The sequence below is a fragment of the Eptatretus burgeri genome, chromosome 13 (assembly GCF_056783735.1).
Source record: "Eptatretus burgeri isolate ZD-2024b chromosome 13, Ebu_testis_v1, whole genome shotgun sequence".
Taxonomy (NCBI): Eukaryota; Metazoa; Chordata; class Myxini; order Myxiniformes; family Myxinidae; genus Eptatretus; species Eptatretus burgeri.
In genome coordinates, this window is record NC_140973.1 from 11,579,793 (window position 1) to 11,593,448 (window position 13,656).

A 13,656-nucleotide genomic window follows, 5' to 3' on the forward strand; every position below is an offset into this window, starting at 1 on the left:
CGTCTCTTACACCACCTTATTTAAGAGTTAATGTTAAATTAGTTATTCGTGCCCGCTTGTGTCCTTTTATGATATCCATAAAAACAGTAAGCTTCCTGTTTGGAATGATTTTTAATTTTAACTTCCTTACAGGTAGAATCCAAAATTTTTTTACCTTACTCCTCTGTGTGCTTGTGCGATTGGAGCGAGATTCCGTACAATTTGTCAAATTTCGAGCCAAAGTACGTGCTAAACTGCAGCTTCATGCTCCGATTCATGTTCTCCAGTGTTCAAAATATAAAATTCAATCGAAATCAAGTTGTTCCTCAATCAATGACTGACATTTGTAGACAGAGAGAGACAGACAGACAGACAGACTGTTTGAGTGAACCAATTGCTTAACCCCCGCTTTATGTTACGTGCGTGGTGGGTAACAACTCTCATGTTCGACATTGAAACACCAGGCCAACACAAGCCAAAGTTTCAGCAGTCAGAGAAGCATGAAGCAAACTCTTGAGAACATCACCCAAAGATAACAAAGAGATTACTTTCGGAGCTAAGAAAGTTTATGTAACAAATGGATAACAAAATGATGAAACAACAAAGTTAAATCTGCCAGACTCGGTGGGGTAATGGTTCGAGCGTCCACTCCGAGTCTGGGAGGTTGATGATTTGAACCCGACCCTGGCCTAGTGATACCAAAAAACTCAAAACGGTATGTGCTGCTGTCTCGTTTGATGCTCAGAATTTTAAAAGCAAGGAGCATGGATAAACGGCTATAGGTTGGCAATCATAACAGGGTTGATGGGCCCAATGGCCTCCTCATATGCTGAAGTGCCTTCTAAGGGAAATGATATTACTATTAAATAATAATACGAATAATTATACAACCATTTTCTCTCAAACACGAAATAGAAAAACAAAGAATTATTATTATTATTATTATTACAGAGTATTCCACAGTCGTTGAATCCCAATGGCACCAGAAATATAAAACATCATGCTGTCACCAGATCAGGCACACAATAACGACTCGGGACACTTCTCTTACGACTGGTTATTCCACGATTTTCAACATTTTCATCGAAATGTACTATCAATGTGATGTCCATCGTCCATCACCCATCACCCATCAACCCCCCCACCCTCCCCTTTTCCTCAGTTTTTCTTTTTTTGATAAACATGAACTCGGGAAGAATGAGGACTGAGGAGCAACACACACACAGAAACAGACACAACCTTTGGGGTGGGGGAAGTGAAGTATGCTCCCGCAGCACTGTCATTATTACGTCCGCCACCGAAGGTGAAGGAGGTTATGCTTTCCCCCCTTCTGTTTGTGTTTGTTTGTGTGCAGGATATCTCAAAAACTTGTGGACAGGTTCGGTGTGTGACAAGGAAGAACTGATTAGATTTTGGTGAAGATCCGGATCCAGATCCGACTACTAGAATTTTTAAAGTGATTGTTCACCATTGAGAGATAGGGCTAAAAACGGTATGTAGCACGATATCTCAAAAAGTTGTGGACGGATTCGGACGAAACTTGGTGGACATGTTGGGTGTGTGACAAGGAAGAATGGATTCAATTTTGGTGAAGATCTGAATCCAGATCTGGATGCGAGAATTATTTAATTTTAAAAGTGATTCTTCACCATTGAGAGATTGGACCAAAAATGATAGATAGCATGATTTTTTTTTTAATGTATTGATCGGGCCCAATACGTTCTGATGGATCAGGAGTTATGTGGTGGAGGTAAGCGCTCTATCGAGTGCCCTTTTAGTCCTCTCTGCAGTCAGTGGGACAATCAAGAATAAATTCCCCCCCCTCACCCCACGCCCCCCCCCATGGGATGTCCATGGGGTTTATCCATGCTCTATCCTCTAAATGCTGAGTCAACCAAGAAAGCAGCATGTACTGTTTTTAAAGTCTTTGGTACGACCCGACTCGGGTCGGAATTGAACCATTGACCCCCGAAACTCACTCGCCCTCTGCCTCTGTCGTGGATACGACACACGTGGAGCTGCCTTTGTACTCGTCTTCTCTTTCCTATTTTCTGTTGTTTCCATGAGTATTAAAAATGCTTCAAATAGGAAGGATTAAAAAGCAACACTCACCGACAGACCAAATGACTTTTTCACAATGTCATTTTAAACATTCATCAGTTATTACCAGACAATAAACATCCACCAGGAAAAAAAAAAAGTGTGTGCGTGTGTGCGTGTTACATGTACTGCATGGTGCCACCATTATGAGCCTGAAGAATAGGAAAGCAAATACAGATTTTAGTTCACAAGATGATTCTCCACATTGACATCACCAAAAATTATCTTTAGAAAAACGTTCAAAACGTCGTGAACAATTCTTTATACTTTCCATATACAAAGCGTGCAATGCTTTGCACTTCTCAAGATTTTCACAGCAGAGATCCACGCAACTTTGCCAACTCCACACAAACGTGGCATAGTTAAGGCATGGGAAAGACGGAAATGTGCAGGAACAAACATCGTGCCCATTTAAAGCCTTTTGAGTCTCCACTTCTGGTGGGTGCAGCTTCGATGCTGCAGCGGTGAAAGGTGCCAACACATTTGTGGTGCAACAGCAAAAAAGTGCAGTATACATCTGTCCGACGGCGTCGCTACTTCTTTGAAAATCCAACATCCCATTGACAAATTTCAAATAACAACATAAACAAGAAAAAGAGCAATCAGAGATTGCAGCCCCTCACCAGGACTTGTTTTGTGCGGTGTTTGTATAGTGGTGTGTTACATAATTAATAAGAGACATAATTAGAACTGCCACTTAACTGCTGGCAGTGATGACCGGGTACCAAGACGTCCGGCTTTGATTGGACACCTGACTCTGACCTATTACGGTTTTTTATTATTATTATTATTCTGTTGAATTCAGAATTGGATTAAAATAAATTCAATTCAAATCAAAAGGAACACTAAATAGGAACAGTCCCGCATCAGTAATCAGAAGGAACCCAAATGAGCAAAAAGAAAAGATGACGTCATTTGGAGCAACCTGGATAGGATTCACATTTTCGCTGCTACTCCAACCTCAAATCCATCCAGGAACAGCCAAACAAGCCTTATTCGGAAGAAAAAAAAACAAACCTCACATCAAAAAATTAAACAATTCTGGCTGCCAGACCATTTGTCCAATCAAGTTGAAATTTAAAACCTGTATTCCCCATCACTACTAAATCACAACTGTGAAGTTTCACTTCGATTGATTAAGAAGTTCCAGAGAAAACATTTCATATTTTCCTTAAATCCAATATGGCTGCCAAACCATGCGACTTAATTATTCCTTCACAACTTTGTACAAACATGCTTTGAGGAACATTTGTGTGAAGTTTCCCCTCGATGTGTCCAGCTGTTCTGGAGAAGAATATATATATATATTTTTTATGTTTTAGGGTAAATCCAAAATGGCTGCCAAACCATGTGACCCATGATGTCATGTGTGTGAACCTTTTGTTCCTCATGGATAGGCGGTCACACGTGTAACGTTTCGCCTCGATTTGTTCAACTATGAAGGTTTTTTTTTTAAACAATATGGCTGCCAAAATCACGTGACTGATAACGTCATCAAAATAAATTTTGTGGACCATTTTATCCAGAGATGACTAAAGATTTTTCATACTGATCGGATGTAGCGTTCTATGCAAGTATGATGTCATAACGAAGGCACCAATGATGTCATAAAAAAAAGCACGCCCATTCCCCATGAGGAGTATTTGCTATGTGCCAAGTTTCAATTTTTCCCTTGGTGCAGTTTCAGAGATACAGAGGTCCAAAGTTTTTCCAACATGGCTGCCAGACCACGTGACCGATGATGTCAATTACCATGAAAAAATTTATTGTTAGCGATCGCACCAATGGTGAAAATTTAGTCTCAATCCGACAAACGGTTGCGTTGAAAAACACGAAAGTTCTGCGGGGACAAACAAACAAACAAAAACAAACAAAATAGACCCAAATGCAATACCCTCTCCTTCGGTGAGCGTAATTATTACAGACTGACACCTGGGATCACAACAAAATTGCTTCTGCTCGGAGAGAAGAATCAAAAACAAAGTCGGCATTTCAGAGGCAGATTAAGCACGAGCCAGATTAACCAGACTCGGTGGCGTAATGGAGCGTTGGAACGTCCACTGCGATTCTGGGAGGTCGCTGGTTTGAACTCCGGCTGAGCTACACCAAAGGCTTAAAACATATGGTACGCGCTGAATCCTTGCTCTACACTCAGTATTTAAAAGGATAGAGCACGGACAAAACAACCATAGGTTGGCGATCAGAGTGCAGGCTTTGATGGGCCTAGCGGCCTCCTTCTGCATTGAAGTTGCTTCGAAGGGAACATGCATTTTAAGCTTTTCAACAAAAGCCAACATACAAACCCCAAGGCCATAAAAAAGGCCCTTTATGAGTGTATTTACCACAACAGCAGAGCCTTCCAAGCACGTGGTTTACCTTGTGCAGGCGAATGGAAGATGGCAGCTTCACTTCAAAACAAAAAACAAGACTTTATACATCCGTCACACCCAAGCTGTAGTCCATCTCCAAATAGACATCTGACCCAGGATCATCTTGAAGTGATGCTTTGTGGCGGTGCAAAGGAGGAACACAGCTTTAGTAAATGTTTGGTAAATTGCAACAAAGGAGGAGGAACACAGCTTGGATCAAAGGTGCGTGAATGCACACAAAGCACACAAATGTGCATGGATCTCCTCTAACAAAGGAGGAACACAGCTTTCGTAAATAAACCTTTCATCGAACAAAAGAAAAATTAAAATAAATACTTCTTTGCTCATTCTCCAAAATGAAAATTTCATTCCAGAAATTCTTCCGAACGGGAAGCAAGCCAAGATGTTTTGCAGAGCTGTCAACACTCCCTCTGACCGGAGATCCTAATCCGCCGGCATTCCAAAGCCGAGCGCCGTCGAATCTCACCTGGGTTTGGACTGGCACTTTCCTGCTCTTCCAAGTACAGTGGCCCAGATGCCGTATAGGCCGCATTCAGAGACTGGATATTTTCCATGGACATCGCTTTCCCCCCTCCGCTGCTGTTCGTGCGCCGGTGGCCAAGGCGAGGCGACCGGGGCAACTGAGGTGATCGACCAACTCCAAAGTCTGAGGTGCGCTCTCCGCCGACAGAGCGGGAGCTCCCGTACATCTTGTGTTTTTTTGGTTGGTTCGGTGCCCAGGTGGCATCACACTTTGCTCAAAGCACGAACAGGCATCAGTCAGAATCCATGACCAAAGCAACACTTGCCTGGAATGCAGACAAAAAAAAAAGGGTTTTGAAGAACAAAGCTATTACAATGTCCTATTCAGGCCGCTTACATGTGACAAATATTTATACACCGACGGCTTCCACACTGATGGTTAAAGTGTTTCTCCAAAGCTGAGGAATACCTTGACTATAAGAATATCAGTTTTTGAAAGGCCTGTAAAAAAGAAAACATTTTAAAAGCAACTGTGTTCATTTGCAACACTGTTTGCAAGATGAGCCGGCAACATAAGCGAGAGGCGTCTCATGCAGGGCGATCCATGAATGTGTGCACCGTCTATTGGATGGACGTTGAGCTGTGCGTCTCGTATGCCGGTGTTATTTGGTGGACGTCAAAGATCCCATGGCCTCTTTCACGATGAGCAAGCCAGTTATTGCCGACACCCTGGACTAATTACAAATTGCAATTCTGACTCACTGCCGGGAAGGCCAAGGCGAACGACCCGGTATAACCCTTGAGAAGAGACCGGTTCGGCGGCACCGATGCTCTGCATAGAGCAACATACATTGATTTATTGAAGTTCAAATGTAACGCATTAAGGGAAACTGAACTATTCCTACTTCAACTTCTTTCAAAATGTTAACTTATTACCTCTGCAAGGTAAGGTGGATTGAGGTTATGTTTTCACCCTGTCTCTGTCTGTCTGTCTGTGTCTGTCTGTCTGTCTGTGCATGATATCTCAAAAAGTTGTGGCCAGATTTGGACGAAACTTGGTTGGACAGGTTGGGTGTGTGACGAGGACGAATCATATCGATGTCGGTGGCGATCCGAATCCGGATGCTGTAAATTATTTTTTTAATTACAAAATGATTCTCCACTATTTAGTGATCAGGCCAGAAACTATATGCAGCACGATATCTCAAAAAAGTTATGAACGGATTATAACAAAACTTGGTGGATAAGTTTGTTGGGTGACACGAAGAAGCTGATTAGATTTTGGTGGGATTTACCCATCAGTCGGATCAAAATGTACACTGGTCAGCCTGGTGCAGGTACACGATCTACCGAGTGCCGCTCTAGTTTAAAGTGTCACAAGAGAGGAAAAAAAAAATCTTTAAATTAACTCTGTACTATAAATTTACTCGATTTGTTTCTTGTTGCAAGTCTTACTCTTTTAAATCGAGTTCACCTTCCCCACACTCGAGGTAATAAATTGCTTCATCGGTGAATAGTTACAACCTAGGCCTGGTGTTGGCCGAACGGTTAAGGTGGGTGGCTTGAGATACGAGGGTCCTGATTTCAAGCCCCTGTTGGGACACTGAATTAACACGAGGTAGGGTCGACTCAGCCCGTCATCCTTCCAAGGTCGGCAAAATGAGTACCAGCGTACTGGTAACAGGGGCATTGCATCAGCCAACATTGCTACTTGCAGCCTTGTGCTGCATGCGAAGGAGGAGAACTTGCAACCTTTGACTACCAACGTCACCACACTTCAGATTCTTCATCTCAACCACACGGTAACCCCGAGCCATTTAAACTGGTCTGCAGACATTTACTTACACGGTTCACAATCTTTGGAACATACTACGCATGTAAAAGAGGATATTTTTGTTTAAAATGATACAATAACATTGCTCTGATCACCAAGATGGTAGATTGGTATTTCATTGCTGCATCAGATTTTCAAGAGGCTTGGAAATTAAGGGGGAGGGGGGGGGGGAGCAAGTTAATCAAATCGATATTTCTTTCATTATTAAAGTTTTCAATTACGACTGTTGACGATAACCTCTGTGTGGGACCAACTGCGGAACCATTTTGACCCAAGCCTTTCATGAACCAGCTGGCTAAGCCTGATGGTCACTTTAAATTTGACAGGAATTTGTAATCCGTTCAGAGTGCCGGCGAGAACTTGCCGACACTTCACGAAAGACACCATGGAATCTTTAAGGTTCACCAAGACCCGGTGCTGGCAGACGGGTTCTCCGGCTTAGCGGCCGTCCAAGGGGACGGCACACGCATGGATCGCTTAATACATGAAACACTGAGATGACCGTTTATAGCTGGGTCAAGATTTTGAACTAATGACAGACAATCAAAGGTGAGTGCGCATCTCTCTAAGCCTGACGAGCACTGCAACAGGATTCACACCTAATTAGGGAGAGGAACCTGAGGATATTTTTCCTCTCGTCATGAAATAATGTAACGATATGGGGTGTAAAACATTCCATTGCAAGCACAAGTTTGCAATGTGGCGCAATCAGTCACCTTCTGCAACGCTAAACGAGCCTCAATTCAAAATCATGTCAACGTCGCTTGAAAAGCAGAATGCCCTCACGTGAATTGCAAAATCAGCATTCTGCACAGGCTTGCTCAAAACACGCTAGTTAACCGATTTCCGCTAGACTGTCATGATAGCCTCGAGATAATGCTCACCCGCCTCCGAGCTGTCGAGTCTGGGTCCGAACGTCCACCCCCAGGTGTTTCGCTTGTGCGCGCCGTCCATCGGAAGGACGTTAAACTGCGCGTCCGGTCTGCTGGTGTTAAACATCCCACTGTGTCCTTCGTGAAGAGTAGTGGAGATGTCACCGGCACCCTGAGCGATTTACAAATCCCTGCCCAAATGTGCAGGGGCACTGCATCGGCGGCATGGCCGTGCCTCAATGATAACGTAACCTGCGGGGCAAACTCAGAATTGAATCCCAGTTCAAGATGAATTCTCCAACCACAACAACTGCCTTTGAAGATCGCTCATCCATCAGATCGTCGTGCAGATCTGGTCACTTCGGCAACTTTCAAACTACCAATTGGCCATGGCGGACAATAATGTCAGTATTTGCATGCATCATGCATCGCCTGCGTTGCGTTCAAGAATTGCACTCAAAAATAATGTCAACGCCCCAACAATTTCACAGGATATACAAGGTTAATACTTCTCGTAGTAAATAATGCAGGATTGAAGGACTCGTACTACATTATTCACGAAGTCATTCGCTTCCTTTCATGCCGCACCACGTCATGTCCTCTCCATAGAACACCTCCCTGGTCCTTACATTCCCTTCAGCCAGCTGGTCTTACAATTAAACAAAGGAATGAATTGAAACAATACGATTGGTCAATATGACAACTGGGACAAGGATAACCATTCATTTTTGTTTGCCTTACAGGAACGGGGAAAAATCATGACGGTAATGTAATTCACAAGGTAACTTCATAATGACCACAGGTATTGGGGTGGATTAGCATTATGAAAAAGGAATAGAGTTAGTCGGTAGTGACACGGGAGATGGGGAGGGGGAGTTGAGGTTGGGGTTCGGGTTTCGGTTATTCAAGGGGGAGGTACACATCCAGAGTGGGTAGTGGCATGAGGGGGGGGGGAGTTGGGTTCGGGTTAGGTGACTCAAGGGGAACTACACATCCTAAAGGTGGAGTAGTGATAAGTGGATGTCCATAAACTATCAATCCCAAATAAAGCTATGATAAAAGGTTATTTTTAACATTAAGGTTTGATTATATGTTATCAATCCAAAAAGGAAAAATGGCACGGAGGTGTTGAGGACAAAAAAGTTTGGAGGAAATGGGGGGTGGGGGTAGGGGGTAGGGGTGGAAACAAAACGAATTGTTGGGTGGAGGCAGAAAAGATGGAGAGGAGGCAATAAGATTGGGTAAGGTACAAGCTGTGGGGCGGAACAAAGACATGTGGGGCAGAGGGAGATGCTCTGGGGCAGGGAACAGGGGGGGGGAACTCCGTGGAAAATTTGGGGGGGGAACTCCGTGGAAAATTTTGGGGGGGGAACTCCGTGGAAAATTTTGGGGGGGAACTCCGTGGAAAATTTTGGGGGGGAACTCCGTGGAAAATTTTGGGGGGGGAACTCCGTGGAAAATTTGGGGGGGGGAACTCCGTGGAAAATTTGGGGGGGAACTCCGTGGAAAATTGCGGGGGGAACTCCGTGGAAAATTGCGGGGGGGAACTCCGTGGAAAATTGCGGGGGGGGAACTCCGTGGAAAAATTGCGGGGGGGGGGGAACTCCGTGGAAAAATTGCGGGGGGGGGAACTCCGTGGAAAAATTGCGGGGGGGAACTCCGTGGAAAAATTGCGGGGGGAACTCCGTGGAAAAATTGCGGGGGGGGAACTCCGTGGAAAAATTTGGGGGTGGAACTCCGTGGAAAAATTTGGGGGGTGGAACTCCGTGGAAAAATTTGGGGGTGGAACTCCGTGGAAAATTTGGGGGGGGAACTCCGTGGAAAATTTTGGGGGGGAACTCCGTGGAAAATTTTGGGGGGAACTCCGTGGAAAATTGGGGGGGGGAACTCCGTGGAAAATTTGGGGGGGGAACTCCGTGGAAAAATTGGGGGGGGGACTCCGTGGGAAAATTTGGGGGGGACTCCGTGGGAAAATTTGGGGGGGGACTCCGTGGGAAAATTTGGGGGGGACTCCGTGGGAAAATTTGGGGGGACTCCGTGGGAAAATTTGGGGGGGACTCCGTGGGAAAATTTGGGGGGGGGACTCCGTGGGAAAATTTGGGGGGGACTCCGTGGGAAAATTTGGGGGGGGGGACTCCGTGGGAAAATTTGGGGGGACTCCGTGGGAAAATTTGGGGGGGGACTCCGTGGGAAAATTTGGGGGGGACTCCGTGGGAAAATTTGGGGGGACTCCGTGGGAAAATTTGGGGGGGACTCCGTGGGAAAATTTGGGGGGGGACTCCGTGGGAAAATTTGGGGGGGACTCCGTGGGAAAATTTGGGGGGGGACTCCGTGGGAAAATTTGGGGGGACTCCGTGGAAAATTTGGGGGGGGGACTCCGTGGAAAATTTGGGGGGGACTCCGTGGAAAATTTGGGGGGGACTCCGTGGAAAATTTGGGGGGGGACTCCGTGGAAAATTTGGGGGGGGACTCCGTGGAAAATTTGGGGGGGGGACTCCGTGGAAAATTTGGGGGGGACTCCGTGGAAAATTTGGGGGGGGGACTCCGTGGAAAATTTGGGGGGGACTCCGTGGAAAATTTGGGGGGGACTCCGTGGAAAATTTGGGGGGGACTCCGTGGAAAATTTGGGGGGACTCCGTGGAAAATTTGGGGGGGACTCCGTGGAAAATTTGGGGGGGACTCCGTGGAAAATTTGGGGGGGACTCCGTGGAAAATTTGGGGGGGGGACTCCGTGGAAAATTTGGGGGGGACTCCGTGGAAAATTTGGGGGGGACTCCGTGGAAAATTTGGGGGGGACTCCGTGGAAAATTTGGGGGGGACTCCGTGGAAAATTTGGGGGGGACTCCGTGGAAAATTTGGGGGGGACTCCGTGGAAAATTTGGGGGGGACTCCGTGGAAAATTTGGGGGGACTCCGTGGAAAATTTGGGGGGGGACTCCGTGGAAAATTTGGGGGGGACTCCGTGGAAAATTTGGGGGGGACTCCGTGGAAAATTTGGGGGGGACTCCGTGGAAAATTTTGGGGGGGGAACTCCGTGGAAAATTTGGGGGGGGGAACTCCGTGGAAAATTTGGGGGGGAACTCCGTGGAAAATTTGGGGGGGGGAACTCCGTGGAAAATTTGGGGGGGGGAAACTCTGTGGAAAATTTGGGGAGACTCCGAGAATGGGGGAGTGCAGCGGAGAATGGGGGTGTAGTGGAGAATAGGGGTAGGGAAAAATGGAGGGGTGCAGGGCAGAATGGGGGCTGAGGAAAAGGGGGCTGAGGAAAAGGGGGCTGAGGAGAAATGGGGGAGCTGAGGAAAAATGGGGGAGCTGAGGAAAAATGGGGGAGCTGAGGAAAAATGGGGGCTGAGGAAAAAGGGGGCTGAGGAAAAAGGGGGCTGAGGAGAGAAAATATGAGGCCGAGGGAAAACATGAGTTGGGGGTAAAAAGGGTACAGAGGGGAAACTGGGAGTACAGAGGGAAAACGGGGGGGAGTACAGAGGGAAAATGGGGGAGGGGAGTACAGAGGGAAAACGGGGGAGGGGGTATAGAGGGAAAAACGGGGGGACTACAGAGGGGAAAACGGGGGGACTACAGAGGGGAAAATGGGGGGACTATAGAGGGGAAAACGGGGGGACTACAGAGGGAAAACGGGGGAGGGGGAGTACAGAGGGAAAACGGGGGAGGGGGAGTACAGAGGGAAAACGGGGGAGGTTGTACAGAGAGAAACGGGGAGGGGTACAGAGGGAAACGGGGGAGGGGTACAGAGGGAAATGGGGGAGGGGTACAGAGGGAAACGGGGGAGGGGTACAGAGGGAAACGGGGGAGGGGTACAGAGGGAAACGGGGGAGGGGTACAGAGGGAAAATGGGGGAGTAACAAAGGGGAAATGGGGGGTACAGGAGAAAAACAGGGGCATACAGAGGAAAAACGGGGGGGGGGTTAGAGGAAAAACGGGGGGTGGTTAGAGGGAAAACGGGGGGTTTAGAGGGAAAACGGGGGGTTTAGAGGGAAAACGGGGGTTAGAGGGAAAACGGGGGGTTAGAGGGAAAACGGGGGTTAGAGGGAAAACGGGGGTTAGAGGGAAAACGGGGGGTAGAGGGAAAACGGGGGGGTACAGAGGGAAAACGGGGGAGGGGTACAGAGGGAAACGGGGGAGGGGTACAGAGGGAAACGGGGGAGGGGTACAGAGGGAAAATGGGGGGGAGTAACAAAGGGGAAATGGGGGGAGTAACAAAGGGGAAATGGGGGGTACAGGAGAAAAACAGGGGCATACAGAGGAAAAACGGGGGGTTTAGAGGAAAAACGGGGGGTTAGAGGGAAAACGGGGGGTTTAGAGGGAAAACGGGGGTTAGAGGGAAAACGGGGGGTTAGAGGGAAAACGGGGGGTTAGAGGGAAAATGGGGGGTTAGAGGGAAAACGGGGGGTACAGAGGGAAAACGGGGGGTACAGAGGGAAAACGGGGGGTACAGAGGGAAAACGGGGGGGTACAGAGGGAAAACGGGGGGGTACAGAGGGAAAACGGGGGGTACAGAGGGAAAACGGGGGTACAGAGGGAAAACGGGGGGTACAGAGGGAAAACGGGGGGTACAGAGGGAAAACGGGGGGGTACAGAGGGAAAACGGGGGGTACAGAGGGAAAACGGGGGGGGTACAGAGGGAAAACGGGGGGTACAGAGGGAAAACGGGGGGGGTACAGAGGGAAAACGGGGGGGGGTACAGAGGGAAAACGGGGGGGTACAGAGGGAAAACGGGGGGGTACAGAGGGAAAACGGGGGGTACAGAGGGAAAACGGGGGGTACAGAGGGAAAATGGGGGGTAGAGGGAAAACGGGGGGTACAGAGGGAAAACGGGGGTACAGAGGGAAAACGGGGGTACAGAGGGAAAACGGGGGGTACAGAGGGAAAACGGGGGGTACAGAGGGAAAACGGGGGGTACAGAGGGAAAACGGGGGGTACAGAGGGAAAACGGGGGGTACAGAGGGAAAACGGGGGGGGTACAGAGGGAAAACGGGGAAGCAGAAAGGAAAAATATAGAGGGGTGGAGGTAGTTGCAAAAGGAAATCGGGGGCGCCTCGATAAAAAAGGTGGGGGAGCAGGAGGCAGAATTGGAGGAGGTGGCAGAAAGCAAGCACTCCATTCGAATTAAAGGCATTTTTGCAAAGAAATAGATCAACAAAGAGGAAGCGTTCGGTGTGAGGATGAAAGCTAAAGAAAGCTTCGGCAGGCACGGAGCAGAAAGAGAACTCTGGAAGAGGAGACACAGAAGAGGCGCCCACCTCCTCACCCAGATATCTGAAGCTTTCGTCCTTCTTCAAATTCTGCACCATCGACCACAGCACAGATCCTATCGGCCGTGTAGCCCTTACCAGGCTCAACAACGTCTCACCACAGCCCTCCGTATCCGCAAAGTGGAGGCACCGCCCGGCACCCGGCCTCACACCGCTACCCCTGCCCCACTCATTGGCCACACCCTCTTCCGCTAACTCTTCTTCTTCTTCGTCGGATTCTCTGCGTTATCATCATCCTTCCTGCATTTCCACCTTGTTTTCGTTTTTTTTCCTCATCCGTCTCGTCAAGCGGCTTAAACACTCAAGCAAGCACTCCATTCGAAACCGTTAAGGACCGGCTGGCTTGGCAAGCGCTGACTTGCTGCTTGGTAACTGAATCCACCCCCAGGTCGACGTAGTCCCGAAATGAACACATTAAGCTGGCTGTCCTGTATACTCGCACAGTACGTTTGAGTTCGTTTTTACTGCAACATAAAGCTTACCGGTCAATCTGATAAATCTGCCAACTCTACTTTGATAAGTCGTCGAAAAATAATTTGACAATGAGACTGCCATAATGGGTGGCGGGGTGGATCCAGGGTCATAGCCCGCCGTAAAATGTGGGGAGGGTCCAGGGTCATACTCATTACACGTTCCCGCCATAAAATTTTGGAAACCTACACTTCAAATGTGGCAATCTGAATCCGACATGTTGACGTGAACTGTGCAAGAGGGCCCCAGGTGAAGACCTTTTGTGTGGTGAACGATCGA

At 47.8% G+C, this 13,656-nt stretch overlaps 1 protein-coding gene across 5 annotated transcripts in view; it reads right to left on the reverse strand.

Moving 5' to 3' along the window:
* The window catches only part of LOC147013847 (ELKS/Rab6-interacting/CAST family member 1-like), a 127,439-nt gene extending 114,351 nt beyond the window's left edge, over window positions 1-13,088 (reverse strand). For 4 of the 5 annotated variants that reach the window (XM_085851131.1, XM_085851129.1, XM_085851134.1 and 1 more), the window contains exons 1-2: window positions 12,903-13,088; window positions 4,936-5,257 (exon numbers count right to left, since the gene is read on the reverse strand). In XM_085851131.1, coding sequence (XP_085707257.1) covers window positions 4,936-5,158 — 223 coding nt within the window. In that variant the 5' untranslated portion in view covers window positions 5,159-5,257; window positions 12,903-13,088. Of the gene's footprint in view, window positions 1-4,935; window positions 5,258-12,894 lie in introns of all 5 variants that reach the window. The other variant, XM_085851130.1, reaches the window with a different exon arrangement.
* Window positions 13,089-13,656: the final 568 nt, after the last annotated feature.